Genomic DNA, 18,789 nt, shown 5'->3' with positions numbered 1-18,789 from the left:
TTCATCCCTTAGCTGTCTTTTTTTATACTGGAGTGATTCGCAGCTCAGTGTTCAGTGAGTGTTACGTTAAAAAAACAAGAAAGTAATCCCTCTGAAAATGGATTGGACTGAAAATGGTTGACAGAAAACCTGGAGAACTACCGCTCAAGACCACTTTAGAAGACTTCCATGAAAGTTTGGCTCTTTGGAAGCAAAATATAAAGACATGATGAGTGGCTCAAGACATTACTGTATATACACGATCCTCGGCTGAAATCAATTACATCAGTGCTTTTGCTGACGTTATTGTTGTTTTAAGAGTTTACTCTATAGCTAACACATCCCAGTTATAATCTTTAGGGTGTTTGGAGTCTAATGAAATGTAGCTCAGCCCCCAAAGTGGGCTATGGGATAGGTTAAAGCAGCGGTCCCCAACCTTTTTTGCACCATGGACCAGTTTATGTCCGACCAGTTTACGGCCTTTAAGGTGTAGTGGATAAATACAACAAAATAAAACCAATACCGGTACCAAAAAAAGAAGATTTATTCATAGCACAAGGGAGAAGACCAAGGGAAACAGAGTTAACGATAAAAACGATTAAAAAATAACTCTAAAAACTAATAAAAACTCTGAAACAATCAATTTCACATCCGAGCCTCAACTCTCGTGGCCCGGTACAAAACGACTCGCGGACCAGTACCGGTCCGTGGCCCAAGGGTTGGGCACTGCTGGGTTAGAGAAAAGTTTTGTCTTGTCAGTGATGTCGGTACGGTTGGTAATTCAGATAGGAGTAAAAGAACCTCACAAGACCTATTTAAGTCTATATTACTCAAGTCAGAGTGACATCAACATAAGGTTAGAAGATTATTTTTATTGTCTAGGTTCATGCCACCATCACAAAAACCCAAAAATCAAATAATTTCATAGGAAGTCTTCCTTGTGGCAGTGTGAATAAGACTGAGAAGATGCAGAGAAACCAAAAATGGATATGGTGACATTTTTAGGTAGAATCTGGCTTTACAAATAGCAGACTCACTGAGCTCCACCATTTCAGGGATTATATTGGGGGAAAAAGACAGCCAGTGTGACTGTACAGATCTGCAGCGAGTCCGGTTATTACTGAGTATTACTGAGAATGTGTTTACCTGGAGAGGAGCCCGTCGCCTGAAGCACCGGGGATCTGGGGCTTTTGATGCCTTGACAGCACACTGTGGCCACACAGTTTAAAGGACAGCTCCACTGCGGGTTGAGTTTTGAACATTTTCCATCATTCTGACATTAATTCAGCCGCTTTTACCTGCCTGCTGAACAATTACACACATTTTCAAATCCTTGTAGTGGAGCCACTCATACTATTTAGAATTCAAACAGCAGAGAAAGTGGCTGGTGAGCTAAAGTCTCTCAACTAAGACGGAAATTAAAAGTGCAATTGGCAGGATTAAGATGCAGTCTGATCGCCGCTTGGTTACTGGTTTGAAACTGGAAGGGAGGACAGTTTGTCAGTCTAAAGTAAGGCAGTGAACCTGTCAGCATCTGCAAGGGGGAAAAAAGCTGCTTAAAAAAGTAGAGATAAAGATAAAAAAAAAACTGTTTCTGCGTGATGAGCACGGATCTGCTGGTTTTACTGGTTCAGGGTCCTGATAGGGGCCAGTTGCCATGGTGACAGAGTATGTGCCAAGCCAGGGATGTTGCTTTTTATCAGCCTGGCTGGTCAGATGCGTGTGATTGAAATGTTTGACCGTGCATTGTGTGCCTTTTTGAATTAGGACAGTTTGTTTGGCAGCACTCGGTGTATTTGCACAATGTGTGTTTGTGTGTGAGCGGTGGCAAGCGTCCCCACAGCGCTATAGGGAGGCTAATTGTATTTTAATTACAAAACCATCAAACGCACAAGTCAGACAGTTACCTTCCACCCCCAGAAAACACACAGTAAATGGAGCAGTTAAGTGTGTGTTCAGCCCGCTGCTTTTATTAATACTGATGTCTCATTACAGACGCCAGTCAGTGGAAGGAAACTTGAGGACGCGCGAGTAGAAAATGCATAACAAAGCAAACGAAACCATTTATTTTATTTAGGTTTAATAATGTGCGGAATGAAACGTAACCCACATATTTTAAATAATCAGTCTTGTATACTTGCAGCCTATATTTTAATAAGCTCTTTGTAGCATCCTGATTCTTTCAGTATTTTATATTTCTTCAGAGGTTGACTCGGGTTTGTGCCCTGCTCCTGTACATCTCTCTATTCCATCTGCTTTTTCTGTAGATGACTCCAGGAGCCGGTTTATTTGTTGCATTCACTGCACTGCCACCTTAACTTCAATGGCCAAAAAAGAACTGGACACATTTTCACCAAGCGTGAAAGCAGAGATGTTTGGGTTAATAGCAGTCGGTCTGTGAGAATCTCAAAGTTATTCACTGGAAAAGCACTTGTCTGAAATTGCTTCTGACTTTGGCTTTTGTGGAGAAATTATGTGAACGTAGCCTTTTAGCAACATCCACAGTCTAGGCCGAGTGTTGTGTGGTGGAAATACATTCGGTGATTTTATTGCACATTCTAGAAATTACTTGCTAGTTTGTTATTTCAATAATCAAAGCGAATTACTTTCTTTTGAATTGTTGTCAGAAAAAATAAACTGAGAACTTTGCCGCGGTGCAGACCAGCACATTTTTTCTTCTGGAGCAGCTAGAGCTGGGCGATAGAACGATAACGATATGTATCGCGATATAACTTTTACTCGATAGAGAAATTAAGCTATCGCGATAGACCTCGCCGCTCTTGTCCTCTTAAAAAATAAAATAAAAATAATAATAAAATAAAAAAAAAGGTCAGCCAATCCAAACTAAGTAGCGCAGAGCCGAACCAATCACAGCCGCAGCGTCACGTCGCGTGACTTGTTACGTACAGCACAAGTGCCAAGCCGCACGTGTGTTTGTTTGGGAAGCAGCCAGCGGGTAATGGAGGAAATGAGTGTGCCGACTAGAAAAATCAACCGAGCGTGACCGAAGAGAAAACAGACGATGGTTCCAATGCCGGAGAGATTTTCGAACGGAAGAGCCATAGAAGTTCTGTAGTGTGAAGGTATTTCGGCTATTTCAAGTCTGACAAAAAACAGAGTAGCGTGCACTGTAAATTGTGCCGAAAGCAAGTCTGGAAATACAATAAACTGGTGCATGCGTCACACTGTGCGCCACGTTATTGTTTCGGTGAAATGAATTTCTACAATACTGTTACTGTTAATTCTACTCTCTGCAGTGTTTAAATGCTTACATATACACACAGTTACTGTCCCTCCACACATACGACTCGGTTCTGCTTCTATGCCGCAGCTTTGTTTACTTTTTCCCACCGAGGCTTCTAGACTTCTGATTGGCCAACATTTCTGCACGGTTAGGAATCTAGCGCCACCTGCTGCTTTGGCATGTTCATAGCAGCGTTTTCCTTCATTTCTGCCTTTATGTGTGGACGGGATTATTTTTTAAAACAAAAACGGAAAATCTCAGTTTTCAAAAATACCCGTGTACGTGTGGACGTAGCCTCAGTCTCTGACTGGAAGCGCTAATTCGTCATTCGGCTTTTGTCAGACTAAAGTAACTGTTAAAGCTGTTTGAAAAGCTAAGCTATACAACAAGGAGAGATTGAGAATTTCCTTGTAGTTCTCAGTTTATTTGATATTGACAAAAGTTAGTCAGTTTTGTCTGTTCTTCTGTAAAACAAACTAAGATTTATTTTTAGAATTAATATTTTGTTTCTAAGTGGAATTGACAATTTAGTCTGTTTCATTTGTTCTATTTTGAAACTTAAACGCTTTAGCGGCTGCCTTTTGTGTAGTTTGCAATATTTGCCTTTATTTATCTGAAAAAGTCTCATGTTCCTTAAGTACATCTACCCTGTTGAACTTATTATGGGAAATAAATATTTAAATAAAAACAAGCTGCTGATTATTTCACATTTTACTTGTGAGCAACGGCACATTTAAATCTTACAAATATAGTTATTTGGCTTATATCGTGATAGATATCGTTATCGCCTGAAATGAAAAAAACATATCGTGATATGAAAAAATCTCATATCGCCCAGCTCTAGGAGCAGCCTACAGCAGCACAGAGCAGAAAAGACAGATATGAAAAAGTTCATATCTGTTAAAACCTTTATTGGCTACGGCTGCTGAATTTATGTGACGTTACTGAGTGCAATAAACTGGAAACACTTTAATCTCATCAATTGTTCTTTGTTAAAAGGCCGGTTTAGCTTAACGCTAAAGCATTTGCAGATAACATCGCTGAGAAGAGATGATTCAAAGATTTAAAATGTGATGAGATGAAAGTTGACAAGTGTGAGGTGCAGAATCAAAGTAGAACCTGAAGTGAGAATAGAGCAAATGACTGTTTTAAGGTTATTTTTACAGTCCAGCTTCTATTTGATGTCTCTAATCATTTAAGCTGCATCAGATCAAACGGATAAACAACACTAACTTGAAGTGATTCACCTTAAATGTTTCAGAAACGAAACTAACCCTGTCGCTTTCCCTATGTCATCCAATCACAGCTGCCCCACCGTCGAGTGACCTTCTCTACGGCCAATCAGGCGCAGGATCTGCAGGACGCATCCCAGCACAGCTATTACGACAGCGGCTTGGAGGAGTCGGAGACCCCCAGCTCCAAGTCATCATCGGGGCCGCGGATCGGGCCTCTGGCTCTGCCGGAGGACCACTACGAGCGGACCACACCTGACGGCAGCATTGGCGAGATGGAGCACCCGGAGAACGGTAAGACCAGGTGGAGTTTCCCCTCCCTCTACTCCTCTTTTCACCTCCTCCATCCATCCATCAACCCATAGGGAAGCAGAGGCACATTTGCACACACACACATATATATATATATATATATATATATATATATATATATATATATATATATATATATATATATATATATATATATATATACACACACACAGGCGCACGACTACGCTGGGTTTCACACACATTATAACTGTTTTCATTACACACACCTCGCTTGCCCTGTATGTCAAAACGCGGCATGTCAGCAGGAATGTTAACAGCGAATATATTTAATCAAATTCCCACAATTCCCTGCGCTGCGCATACCTTCGTTAAAGAGGTGTGTGACCTCACAGCAGCACAACACAATCAATATGCAACATAATCAAGTCCCACGGCTTAACGAATTAACATCCCAATTATGTAAATCATACCGAGTCCAACCCTCTATCAGCTGCATTTATAGATCCGCAGAGGGAGGCTAACAGGGAATAGCTAACACAATATTCTGCGCTCTGACTTCACTAGTTAGCATTTTGTCAACCTGTCATCATGTTAGCATGTTGATTTTTCTTTCTATATACATATATGTCGTCCCTTGTTTATCTTTTACAGAAAACCAGCTCTGAATATCTTCATAGTCCTCACAGGTTGTGAGTGTATCAGTCTGAGCCTGTTAGCTGTAGACTGTTTACTGAAGCTAACGATGTTAGCGTTCCTCCAGCTGAACACGATGTGCTGTAGTGTTTTTATCGTAACTTGTAAAGCACGATGAAATATTTAAAGTGATAAATAAGGGGATCATACTATTCTACATAATGGTAAGCATATTACATCATCACAAAATCAAATAACATCAGGTATGAAAAGTAACGCTGGATGGATTATGTTAACTTGTAATATGCTAACAGCTAAACGTAAACTTGGCACATTGTGACCCACATTATTACCACAGCATCACTGTGTTGACTGTAAGATTTGTACCTTTGACATAGAAACTCTAAACAGAGCTATAAAAATAACTTGATAATACTGACAGGTAGAAACAAACGAAGCAGCATTTATATGTTGTCTCAACTGATCTACTTCCACACTTACACTCATTATTTTTAGTGCACGAGTATGTTCCCATAACCAAGTGCAACTACACAGAGTGCTTTTTGTGACGGAGAACTCTGAACCATCAAAGCGCCACCAGAGTGTGAAGCACTTACCTAGCATGGTCACATCTTAGTTGTGTGGGAGACAGGGAGGGAGGATGTATCATCAACACCTGCTGTTATTCTACTGTTAGCTAGCTAAAAATTGCAGATTTAGCACCGTGCATGTGTTAAACTGTTGCTAAATTCAGTATTACAACTTCCAAGCGTTATAGAAATAGCAGCAGCTTTCACGTCAGTCACAGTCCTCCACAGCAAATTCAGGTAAGTGCATGACTTGACAGTAGTTGGTGTAATGTGTTGTAACTTTCAGGTCTGAAAAATGAAGGCAATTTCTGTGCCGTGGCCATCAGGGGATGGTATCTGTGTTTGCAAAAAGACTTCCAGTCCATAGACCAGTTTGAGGGGTGTATGAGTCCTCGGCCCTGACCTTATTAGATACTTTCTTGTCTTTACTTTTCCTCATTTCGGATCATATTTAATAAAACAATTAGTCCATTTAAAAATTTTGATAATTCCATGTCCCAGAATTGAGGATTACCCAAGCTATGCATGTTCAATATGGAACTCATGCTCATTGGCTTTATGCATAATCCAATGGGTGGGATCACAGTGGTCCATCCAAACATCAACTCTTGAAGCAGTTAGTTAAGGCGCTACCTTGATACTGATCATTCCTCCTGCACCTATTAGAGCACCGCACTTCGCCGTGTTTGATACATGCCGAAGGACAAATTACCGGTCAGATGCAGGCCAAAGCGATAAATGGTGAGCAGAAAAAGTAAAGGAGGATGGAAAAAGTGACTTCATGTTTGGATGAGCTGATTCTGACTTCACCTGCAGGCTGGGGGTGATCATTCTCATTAGCTCTGTACAATACTGTATTTTGGGTGCAGCTACTTTAGTATGGCCATAAAACAAGTCAATTACATAAAATTATGCACATTTACTATCCACAGCCCTGTGTTTCTACTGTGTATTGGAAAAATCTCATTTAGGTTCAATAACATAAACCAATCCATGCATTAAAAAATAGAAAGATTCAAGGAAAAAAAACTTGTTTATCCATATGAAGTAAAAAAAATGCCAAAAGATTAAATAGAATAACAGCATTCTGAGGCTTTCCTGAGAAATGATTACACATCTTTGCTGCTGAGAATCTAATTCCCATCTGATTTTTGCTCCGTGCTTCAGTCCTATATTTCACTGAGATCATGATACACAGTAACTGTTGGTTTTTAGTGTTTAAAGCCCAGTTTCCCTCAGGTATAAATAAAGTGCTTCATTTTATAGACCCAAATTATTCATTAGTCACACATTTAAACACACCACCATCTTTTTTTTAAACTTATGTCACCGTTCATTGTTCTGCTCGGGCTCTCAATGCCTCGTTAACACTTGTGCCAATTAAGCTAACTCAGGTGAAATGTTTGAAACTGGCAAGGAATAAAAAGCGGGGGGAGAGAGAGAGGAGGGGGGGGAGTGAGGTTCAGTTTAAATGCCATCCCCGTCTGCTTTTGTGAGGGCGAGAAGACCAACTCTGGCTCTTTCTCTCTCTCCACCCACAGGTCGTACATATACCATCTGTAAACACAATTATTCACAGCTGCTTGCACGCCTACAGGCTACTGCCACCCAGTGTGTGTGTGTGTGTGTGTGTGTGTGTGTGTGTGTGTGTGTGTGTGTGTGTGTGTGTGAGAGAGAGATAGCGATAGAGAGCAGGAGAGTGTGTAAGTGGCTCTGTATCTGCTCGTACACAGAGGAATGAGGTCAGGGCGATGTTGTGTGTGAGTTGCAGTGTGCGAGGGGATGATGGTGTTGTACAATCTTCCACTTTGATGGTCAAACATGTTTTAGCTGCAGGTATTTTCCTGAGGAAGTGTGTCTGAGTGTGTGCGCTGCTCTAGCAGAGAGGCCAACAGATTACAGAGGATTAACACACCACTACAGATACACTTTACTCTCGCTCTGTTTCTCTCAGCCCGATTCTAAAACTTCAGCCTCCGTTGCTACGATAAGCCGAGCTCCATACTGATCATTTATTTGAACAAAATCCTTCTTTTTTTCTTATCTTTCCATCTGTGAGTAGATCATCCCCTCGCTCGGCTTTGTCCAGCAAATCTCCGTTCAAAATTCCAGCGATTTTTGTCTGTGGGAATTAGCGCACCACAGATTCAAAACGCAGACTCTGTATATCATATGCAGCTGGACGTAATTAAGGTTCAACATTAAATAGATAATTAGGCAATAATTAGACCAACTGGCAGCACGTAGCACGTGTTTTCCAGATTATGTTTTTTAGGAAGTGACTGAGCATTGGTGCCGGGCCGTACACTTTGTTCTGTGTCCTTAGCAGGCTGTTTTGATGTGTCCTTCTGTTTTCCTGCAGACTCTATCGATCAGTCAGCTGTGTGGCTGATTGCTGATCTCAAGTGCTTCAGACAGATTGATGGAAAGCTGGAGGAAACGACTGTCTGCTCTCAAACATGTTTTCTTTTCAGCGTTTTGTATCATTTGATTACAGTTCTTTTACCCTTGTTAGTTAACTGTCTCTTGTGCTTATACAAATACATTGCTCTTATAGCAGATTACAGAAACATCAAACATATCCTCTGTCTATATGGAACTAGTTGAATTCAAACATGGATTCTGCATAGAAGCATCGCTCCACAGCACATAGTAAAGAGTGGCTCTTACATCACGCATGGCCACGATGGCTCTGAGGGATTGCAGCCTGTCCTTAATGCATCTTGGTTCCTTTTCCTCTTGTCTTTGTAGATGGATTATCCACATATAGTAATATAATCTGGACTTAATCCGCATATAAACTGGATACTCATGACATATGACACTGTTCATCCAGGACTGGGCTCACAGTAGACCATCTGTTCCCTGTGAGCTGTGGTCATTCTGCACCAGAGTGTTAACCTCTAACATCCCAGAAGTCACCGGTGACACATCATGTTCAAGTATGTCTTTGATAAAGCACAGTAAACATGGGTCAGTAACAGTTCACTGAACTTGGGAGGCAGAGCCTTCAGCCTCTTCTGTGGAACCAGCTCCCAGTTTGGATTTGGGAAACAGACACAATCTCTGCTTTTAAGATTAGGCTTTAAACTTTCCTTTTTGATAAAGCATATAGTTAGGGCTGGACCAGGTGACCCTCAATCTGCAGTAGCTTTACTCTGATTACCATGATGTACCTTCACTCACCTTTTTAACTGTATTTGTTTATTCACATTTAATTATTAGTTATTATTAATCTCTGGCTGTATTTGACATAAACATCTTCCTTCTCTCTCCCCAACCGGTTACGACAGATGGCTGCTCCTCCCTGAGCCTGGTTCTGCTGGAGGTTTCTTCCTGTTAAAAGGGGGGTTTTCCTTCCCACTGTTGCCAAATGCTTGCTCATAGGGTGTTGTTTGGGTTTCCTCTGTATTATTTTAGGGTCTTTACCTTGCAGTATAAATCACCATGAGGCAACAGTTGCTTTATACACGCTCAGTACGTTTCACTGTTTTTATCTGCATTTTTTTCCATTTGTCATCAAATTGGAAAAAGAAAAAAACATCTATCTCTTGGTTTCTCTGCTTATCTGATTTAAAACACATACAGAGCTCTTTTTTTAATGTAGTTGAATTACTTTAAACATCATTGATTTTTCTCGATGAGCATGTAAATGGCAATTGAAAAAAAGTTAAAAAAAAACCCCAAAAGCACCAAGAGGCAAACTTGACAGAATACTGCCTGAAGTCTTTTAAAAGCGTTGCAGGACAATGATAAAAATAATTTTAGACTCGTTATCACCACAAGCAATAAGTAAGCAAGTACCTCATCCTATCACACTTGCCCTGCCTCTTGCCTGCTGTGACCAAACGGCCCCACAGACAACACAAACATGCTTTCAAACAGACTGTGGTTTGTTCTGCAGAGCTGAGAGCAGAAACACCGCCCGATGTGGTGAGATCTCAATCATTTCAGTCCTCCTCTTCCTCTTTAATCCCGCTCTCCATCCTGTAAATGGTCAGATAATGGACGTTAATTCCATCAGGCCGTCTTTGCTCTGCTAATGCACCCACTTCCTATGTGTGATGGACGAATGGAAAGAGGAGAAAAAGCAAACTGAGTGAACAGCAGAGGGGAAGGGAAGAGGGTGCAGTTTGTGGGATTTGAATGGATGTGTGTGTTTGTGGTGAGAAGTGGAGAGCGAGAGAGAGAGCGGAGGTAAGAGATAAAAAGGTGGAGATAAAGGAAAGAAAGGCATTAAAAAAAAGCTGGGAAGAAAAGTACAAAGTGAGAGCGAGACGGAGAGAGAGAGGAATCTGCTGCCTGACACTGATATTGCCGGATAAAAAGTGATTTATGAAGTGTGTGTGTGGTGCATTCATCTCTCTAGATGAAACCACATGCAAACATTCTGTATTTGGGTACACACACACACACACACACACACACACACACACACACACACACACACACACACACACTCTCTTTCTCTCTCTCAACCTCTTTAGCTGCTGATTGCATCAGTCTGAGAGCTGTAGTAATCGCTGCACAACACACACTCACACACGAGAGAGAGAGCGAATGTTAGCGAGGTTTTCTATCTTGGCTCTTAATCAGCCACCAGTTTGATTTCCAGATAAAACAGTGAAAACACAGAAAATGTTCAGTATGCAGGGTGACTTCAGCTGCTCCGCTCCACTTCTGTTAACACACGTGTTATGCGTTAGATCAGTCTGAGCTCACGGGGAGAGATCATTTCTATACAAATATGGGAATCTCTTCATGGGATGTGGGCACAAAGCACCGACACGCGGTGTGCACCAGCGTGTTTAGCCGAGTTAAACATGCCAAAGTCAGACTTCTGCTCAAGCTTCGTTTATTATTTCAATTCCAGTAATATATGCAAACCTGAACAGATTGGTGAGTAATCTGCAGAAGTGTTTGCAAACTGTTGCTGTGTCCTCTTCCATTTTTTGTGAGTGAACACACACAGAAATGACTTAAAACCAGATAATAAAAGTCAGATCTTGACGTTTGGCTGTTTGCAACTGTTAACTGGTTGCAGAGTGCATCTTAGATCAGATGACACTTTAAAGTCACTCTGATAAAAGGGTAAAAAGGACAACACAGTCTTGTAAACCTCTGTGGACGATTTGTGCATCTTACACCAAATCCAACTTTGATAAACCTAAACTGTGTGCTCCTGCAGCGCTGATACTGTAAGTAAATAAGCGTTTTTAAATGTGAGAAAAACAAGTGATGATTTCGTTTGGCGTTGACATTAAGTGCTTTACCGTAAATGATAAAACAGACAGAAGAAATTGGAAAACTAATTAGCAAAACACCGAATGCAGAATAAATGAAAATGCAAAGACCGAGTCCTCACAGCGTTACACAACATACAGTATTTGCTGTCAGCATTGGTGTAGCACTGCTTACTAGTCTGTACTTTATTATTTATTTATGAAGCATGTTTTGCAAACAGCGTTTACACCTTTGAAAGTCTTAACAAATCTTTAATGTGAACAAAAAACGCTGATATTACCTGTCATTTTGTTTTGCGTATTCTTCTGTGTACTGAATGGATTTAATGGATTTTCATTCTAAAACAGCTTTAAAAGCAATCACAGAGTGACTAAATGTGATTTGGCAAAAAGAAGAAAGGGGAAAAAAAAGATTCAAGAAAAGTATACTTAATGTAAAATTGATAAAATATTTTGATTTAAAGAAATGGAGGTGAGTAGAAGAGTTCATGTGTTCGCCTTAGTGAAGCTTATCGCCTCCATTTGTCTCCCCCTCCCTCCTCCTGCCCTCCTACAAGAGGCCTCTGCTCTCAGGGATCTTCATTCCCTTCTTTTCTACCCACCACCTCCTCCTCCTCCTCATTCTTCCTCCTCCATCATCTCTCCAGTGGGTAATGATGAGGGGGCCAACAGTCCTCCACAAGTCTGTCAGAAACTCCCAGGACAGAACAGTAGTCTCTGGAAATGCACATTATTTTTAGTTTCTTCTCAAACTTGTGAAGTCTTTATGTCCAAAGGTCCAGAGATTTGCATCAGTACTCAGTGTTCAGCAGCAAAAATAAACTCTTCAGTTTAAGCTCTTTGTGAATATAAAAACGGGGAACTAGGATCACTATTTTGAAACTGACTGTAGGATTAAAGTAAAAGTAAAAAATTATACCGTAAAGAAAATTGCCACAATTAAAAAAAACAAGTACATAAAGTTTAAGAGACCGTTCTACAGGTTTCTTGGAGGTTTGGGTGGGTTTCTTGAGGAGGTGGCAGGATGTTTTGATTAAGGCTCAGAGGTTGAGGGGCTGGAGGGATCATGGTGACTCCATGTTAAAGTTTTAGATTCAAGTGCTCACTAGAGGCGTTTTAGGAGTCATTTAGGATGTCCATGACCCATTAAAGAGGCTTCAAGGTTCAGTCATTGGACTTCTTGGATCACTCGGGAGTTTCTAAGGGTCACTGAGGTGCCATGAGCTGTGTCCTGTTCCTGTTAAACAGTGCTCTCTACTCTCTGTTCTCGTAATGTTGGAAACTCTGGAATTTCCCTTGACAGAAGCACTATAATCCCAGTACCCTTTAACATCATCCTCTGAGAGGTTTACATTTCACCCATAACAGGAGAGAAAGTGATGTAAGTCCCTTCTGCATATCACAAAACCCTGTAAAATACCAAAAAAGGGTACCATTGTTAAATATAGTCCAATGAAATGTTGTATCTAACTTTTCAACCAATGTGAAATTATTAATTCCCAAGCTGTGCAGGGATATTTTTAAAGAGATGAATGTTATCCTGATTATTTACATAATAATAAACTAGAAAATATCCATCATACATGCATTCGTGCTGCATTAATTTAGACTTAAAAATGGCTATTGAAGACATAAACTAATCAGGAACTATCAACAGTACGGCCTTTTTGTGATAGTTTTATATACAAGCCGATGTATTGTTTTAATGACAGCATTGGTCCCCTGCTGGCCATGAAACAGAGTGCAGGATGCAAAATTGCACTGGCTGCACTTTTCAGTCATGGAAGCTGTGTCCATATAGAGTGCATCCATACTGTTAAATAGAGGTTTTAGGACGTAAGTCATTGAATCATGGAGGATGTTCCAGAACTCGTGTTCTGAGGTTTTATGGTGCTGTGGTGGGATTAATAAGAGGAGGCTTGTTTAGGGTTTAAGACATTAAGAATTCATTAAGATGGCTCGGTGGATTAGTGGGGAGGCTACGACAATCCTTCAGGAGGGGGAAAAAAGTTTTTACACAGATCATTGTGTATTTGTAGTGTCGGCGTACGCAACGGCAGCTCATTTACTGTTTTAGCAACTGCTTACTTTGCAAAAAACCCACTTACTGGCTAATCATAGAGATGCTGTTGTATCCACAAACACACAACTTTACTTTCTCTACATGTGCACACTCATTAAAGCATGTAGTGTTGCAGCACTCCATACTGAGGAAAGAGACTGCACGTTCAAAGCCTTTCTGCGATGAACACCACGCGCACATGTACAGAGCACATATGCACAGCACACGTGCACACACACACGTGCACATGCACACACAGGCAGATCCAGAGGAGTACATAATGATGTAAGCAGCGGTCCATAGTTTAGAAGTGGGACACTCACTGATGAAACCATGGTCCTGAGGAGGTGTGTGTATTCATGTAGCTTCTTGAGTGCATATCCGTGTGCGTGTGTGTGTTTGTCGGTTTCTAAATGTGTGCGTGTTTGTGTGTGTATATATCTGCTCCTCATTAGCCGGTAGATAAAAGGAGTGTGTGGAGCGATAGAAGAGGTGATCCCTCCCTGTGGAACTATACCTCCCATTCTGTTTCTTGTTTGTATCGCAGAGTGTGTTTTGTGTGTGTGTGTGCGTGTGTGTGTGTTTGTGATGCGATGTCAAGAAGCTTTATAGTAACAGGCAGCATTCGTTGGATGCCCTCTCTTGTCCCCAGGGAGGGAGTAAGGGAGGGAGAGGGGGGTGCGGATTTATTTTTCCAGGTCTGTTGTTTATTTGAGCTTATCTGGGGTGGCCGCTGTACACTACACAAGAAGGTGTGTGTTTATGTGTGTGTGTGTTTCTGAGTGTGTGTTTGTGTTTGGCAGTAGCTGTAAATCGGAGCTGGGCCAGCATTCGACTGATGTACAACAGCAAGGATGCTGAGAGCTGCAGCACATGCACACTGTGTCCATGATTGGATTATTTTGCCGGTGTTGTAGTGAGATATAGATACTGCCTCTTTGTGCGTATGTGCTCCCACCATGTTGACTGAACCAGTACTTTTGTGCCAAATTTGGAACCGCCAGACCTCTTTGTATAGATTTCAGGGGTCGTTGGGAAGTTTTAGGGTTACTTAAAAAGGTTCCAGCTGTGGTTTAAGATGTTTGAGAAGTAACTAAAAAGGTTTTGGTCGTCACTGAAAACACAGCACGAGTTTTAGGCATCATTTTAAAGATTTTAGGGGTCTTTGTGATTTATTTTGGGAGGGGGGTGTAAAGGTTTAGGTCACTGAGAGAATTATAAATCTGGCCTTAATGCTAAAGTATGAAGAATGTTTTAGAGACTTAAAATAGCAGTTTGTGGGGGAAAAATGTTCCTGATATAATTTACGCTGTCAGTAGGAGTTGCTTAAAGGTTGCAGGGCTCATGTGTGTATTAAAATCCTTCAGAGGAGCTTCAGTGAATCACTCAAATGTCTCAGTGTTAACTCAAAATGTAATAAAAAGTCCCAGTGTCACAGGTACATTTATCAATAATAAAAAAGTTATTGCTGAAGTGCTTTTAAGGGTCAACGTTACAGATGTGCACATAGTTGCATAGAGGTTCTATAGTCCTGGTTTCAACTGTTTTCATAGGAGAAGCAAAGCTCAACAACAACTACATACCTGAGGTCACAGAGAATATCGGCTTTGTGCTGAAGTCTCAGTGACCTTCCAGATATTTCACATATGAATACTAAAGATTGCTGGAAGAGCGGGTTCTGAAAGTCAGCCAGACGCAACTGAAATCTGTCTCTTAAAGTTGTTAAAGGCACTAGAGAGGTCTGACTTATTGTGAATTACAGTTAGCAGAGATGTAAAGCATTTGCTGCTACTTTTAGGGTGATTTAGGTGGTTTTCTATGAAAGAGTTCTTAGTTTGTGTTGTGGTGTGGTTACACAGGTGTAATTTAAACCTTCTTGGAGTTTCAGACGGCACATAAGCTTTTAGGAAGTACAGATCCATGGCAGTTTTAGGTATGCACAGTAAATGAGGCAGACTTTTAAAGGTTACTCATAAGGAACTTGAGATCCTTCAAAAGGTTCCAGGTGTCACTGAGGATGGTTGTTAAGACTGACTTAAGTAGACCCAGTGGATTTACAGTATCTTTTAGGAAGAAGGAGAGAATATTGTTAACAATATCATGGCTGTCACGCCAACGTGCTTCCCTAGGAAGACTTTAAATCAGCACGGTAACATTATTAGCATGCAAATGGAAGAAACAAACATTATATTCAACACTTAGTCTTAGCACATGCAGTTCATAACTACATTAATAACACAGTTATAATGTTTAGGGTCATCTATGGAAGTAGATGACTTTACAGATCTACTGGAAGTAACTTTTCTTAACTACATACAATGCAACTTTTGTTGTATTGCAGGTAGTTAAAGGTTCTGGGGTTAACAGTAACAACTACAGGGTAATTCAGAGTATATTACCAGGTCCTAACTAGATGTTACTGGGACTGGTTTCTGGGACATTGTGGGCATTACCAGTATGACCGAAAGTTCATGTAAGACATAGAGAAGATTAGAGGATTTCAGCAAGTTTCAAATACTTCTAAAGAAGAAGAAGAAGTTACTTGATGACTTATTTAATCAAAGTCAAAACGGTACACAAACACATACATGCATGTCTTGTGTGTGTGTTTGATATCTGTGCATAATCAGTGTTGATATTGCAACAGAACAAGCACCACTTTGTTTTCTTTAACATTTTTCTGTCAGGTTTATACATTTATGGGCACACAATAACTCTGTGCTTATCTCCCAGATAACAGTGAATAGGGAGCCTTGAATGAACAATAGGCTTCTGTCTTCTGAAGGTGAACTGTTCACATTTTTCTTAAGTGTCTCTACCTCAGTTATTGGTTTATTTGCTGACATGTAACCTTTAACAAATAGTAGCTTTAGAAGCCACGTGTACTGCTATAATCATGAATATTCAGCACAGTGAACTGCTCTGTATTCTCTTCAGAGTTTGAGTGTCTTCGCTCTTAAACTGCAGCTTGAATAAACTGTCAAACTGTCCTTTCTGTCAGCCCGAGTTTTCTTTATTGGCGTGAAATATAAAAGCACCTGAAATATGAAAGCCCTTCCTGCAGAGGAAAAAAAAAACAAAAAATGGAGAAATGAATACAGTTTTCAGGTGTTCAATAATGAATCATTAGAGTTTTCTGTCTTCTAGCAATGTTTCTAATTACAAATTGTTGAGTTTTATTATATTTCAATGTCCGTTATTAGTTCTGTTTTTGTAGATTAGGTCATATGTAGTCCAGGTTGTTCTGACAGGCAAAAGTTTTAAGAAAAAACTGCCATAATATTAAACAATATTTGAAATAATAATATCCATAATATTCAAAAAGAAATAAATGCCTAAAATGATCATTTCAAAAGTTTAGTTTAGACACGTTACTGAGGCTAAATAGCTCACATGTATGTTTGAGGTTCGGATGTTGTTTGACTGTTTTCTTACTTCTGTTGTAGATTCTTTACCTTACAAAGCAGCTTGAATTGACTGTTGTTCTAATTTGGTGCTATATAAATAAAGCTGAATTGAATAGATGTCTTCTTACTTTTGTCTAAGCCATCATTTGTACACTGAGCTTGAGGCCTAACCTTAGCACAGTTGCATTCCCTGTGGATTTATTTAACTATGCGGCTCTGCTGCAGCTTTTTCAGCTTTCTTGTTTTTGTGAACATTCATAGCTGCATATTTTTATCTTCATCATGTAATTTCCACAGAGTAGCAGTGATATTACTGTCATATTTGCACTGAACTCGGCATCTCAGAAGCTGACACCTATGAGATTATCTCAGAGATCAAAGTCACTGCTCGACTGTCCGCTCTGAACAGGATGCGACTGCCTGCTTCAGCTCCAAGCGAGCTAAAAGCGGCTCCGCTAAAGCTGCCTCCCGCCGTGTCCTGGCTCTGGTTAACCACCTCCGTTGGTGTCGGCAGCTGCTCCTGGTGGGTTCTGCTTGCTTCAAGGCGGAGTCTCCAAGACAGATGGCTGGTCGGCAGGGAGGGCAGCGCTGGGCCATGACCCCCGGGAACCTATCCAATGAGAGCGTGGAAGCAGCAGGGGAGTTAGCCACAGGTCTGGTTGCTAGGTTAGTGTTGCATCATGGGAACTAATGAACAGAGGCTGACTAAAGTTTTGTGTGTGGCAAGGTGATGTCAGAGTGTTAATGGGGGAGAGTGCACCAGGTAAACACACTGCATGTCCCTGATGTATCTAACTTTGTTTTTCTGATGTCCTGACCCCCAGTGGGAACTGATCACCATGGAAACAGTGCTTTACAGGGTTAGCCATTAGTACCGAATTAACCTCACAAATACTTTCAGGCAGAGACAACAATAATAAACTTTCTATGCTATTTTTTGAAAACCCTCAGCAGTAAAACAGATATTCAGAAACTCTGTGAAGGAATTAAGATAAACTGAAAGGCAAGATCTGCCTGAAAGTAACACAAATACAATTATTATAGTTCCTGAATCCTTAAGCCCCGCCCCAGTATGAAACAATTTACTTCTCTCCCATTGGTTGAAGCTTGACACAAGTTTAACTTGGTAGTGTAGTATATATATATATATATATATATATATATATATATATATATATATGTGTATGTGTATATGTATGTATATATATATATATATATATATATATATTTTTACTCAGTTGTATATAGTATTTGTATTTGTATTCTATTTTTATCTTATTGTATATTTATTTTATTTTATTCTACTGTATATAGTATTTTATTTTATTCTATTCTGTACAGTTGTGTACTGTATTTATTCTTATTGTATTCTAATTTTTGCCTCATAACTTTTGCACTGTCCACTTCCTGCTGTGACAAAACAAATTTCCCACATGTGGGACTAATAAAGGTTATCTTATCTTATCTTATCTTATATATATATACATATATGCAGGAAATGGTGCAATCTGTTTAAAAAAAATATATATATATATATATATATATATATATATTTTAAACAGATTGCACCATTTCCTGCATATATGTATGTATGTATGTATGTATATATATATATATATGTATATATATATATATATATATATATATGTATGTGTATGTATGTATGTATGTATGTGTATATATATATATATATATATATATATATATATATATATATATATATATATATATATATATATATATATATATATATATATATATATATATATATATATATATATATATTAGGGGTGCAACGATATTCGTATCGATATTGAACCGTTCGATACAGTGCTTTCGGTTCGGTACGCATATGTATCGAACAATACAACATTTGTAATTTATTTTATCAACTTTCCTTCTGACGATGCTGTCTGTGTGGAGCGCTCAGTGAATCTGTGTTCGACTACTCCGCCTAGGCTGCACTGTCCAGCGGCGAGCGCAGATCCACTGAGCGCTCCACACAGACAGCATAGTCAGAAGGAAGAGCACAGGGCAAGCTAGCGAGACAGAAGTTAAGCTCTCCTTGCAACAGGCAAATTGACCCTCATTCAGATCTGGCGTTTGGAATTATTTTGGTTTTCATG

At 39.9% G+C, this 18,789-nt stretch overlaps 1 protein-coding gene across 6 annotated transcripts in view; it reads left to right on the top strand.

Annotated features, from left to right (window-relative positions):
* LOC113032114 (protocadherin-1-like) overlaps positions 1–18,789 on the top strand; it is a 281,958-nt gene that overhangs the window by 107,151 nt on the left and 156,018 nt on the right. For 5 of the 6 annotated variants that reach the window (XR_013911010.1, XM_080305567.1, XM_026184789.2 and 2 more), the window contains exon 4: positions 4,530–4,749. Coding sequence is in view for 5 of the 6 variants with exons in the window: in XM_080305567.1 (XP_080161693.1) it covers positions 4,530–4,749 (220 nt within the window). In the remaining variant the exon portion in view is untranslated. Of the gene's footprint in view, positions 1–4,529; positions 4,760–18,789 lie in introns of all 6 variants that reach the window. The other variant, XM_026184811.2, reaches the window with a different exon arrangement.

Source organism: Astatotilapia calliptera, chromosome 2, assembly GCF_964374335.1.
Source record: "Astatotilapia calliptera chromosome 2, fAstCal68.1, whole genome shotgun sequence".
NCBI lineage: Eukaryota > Metazoa > Chordata > Actinopteri > Cichliformes > Cichlidae > Astatotilapia > Astatotilapia calliptera.
This window is presented reverse-complemented; position numbering and strand designations above follow the sequence as displayed.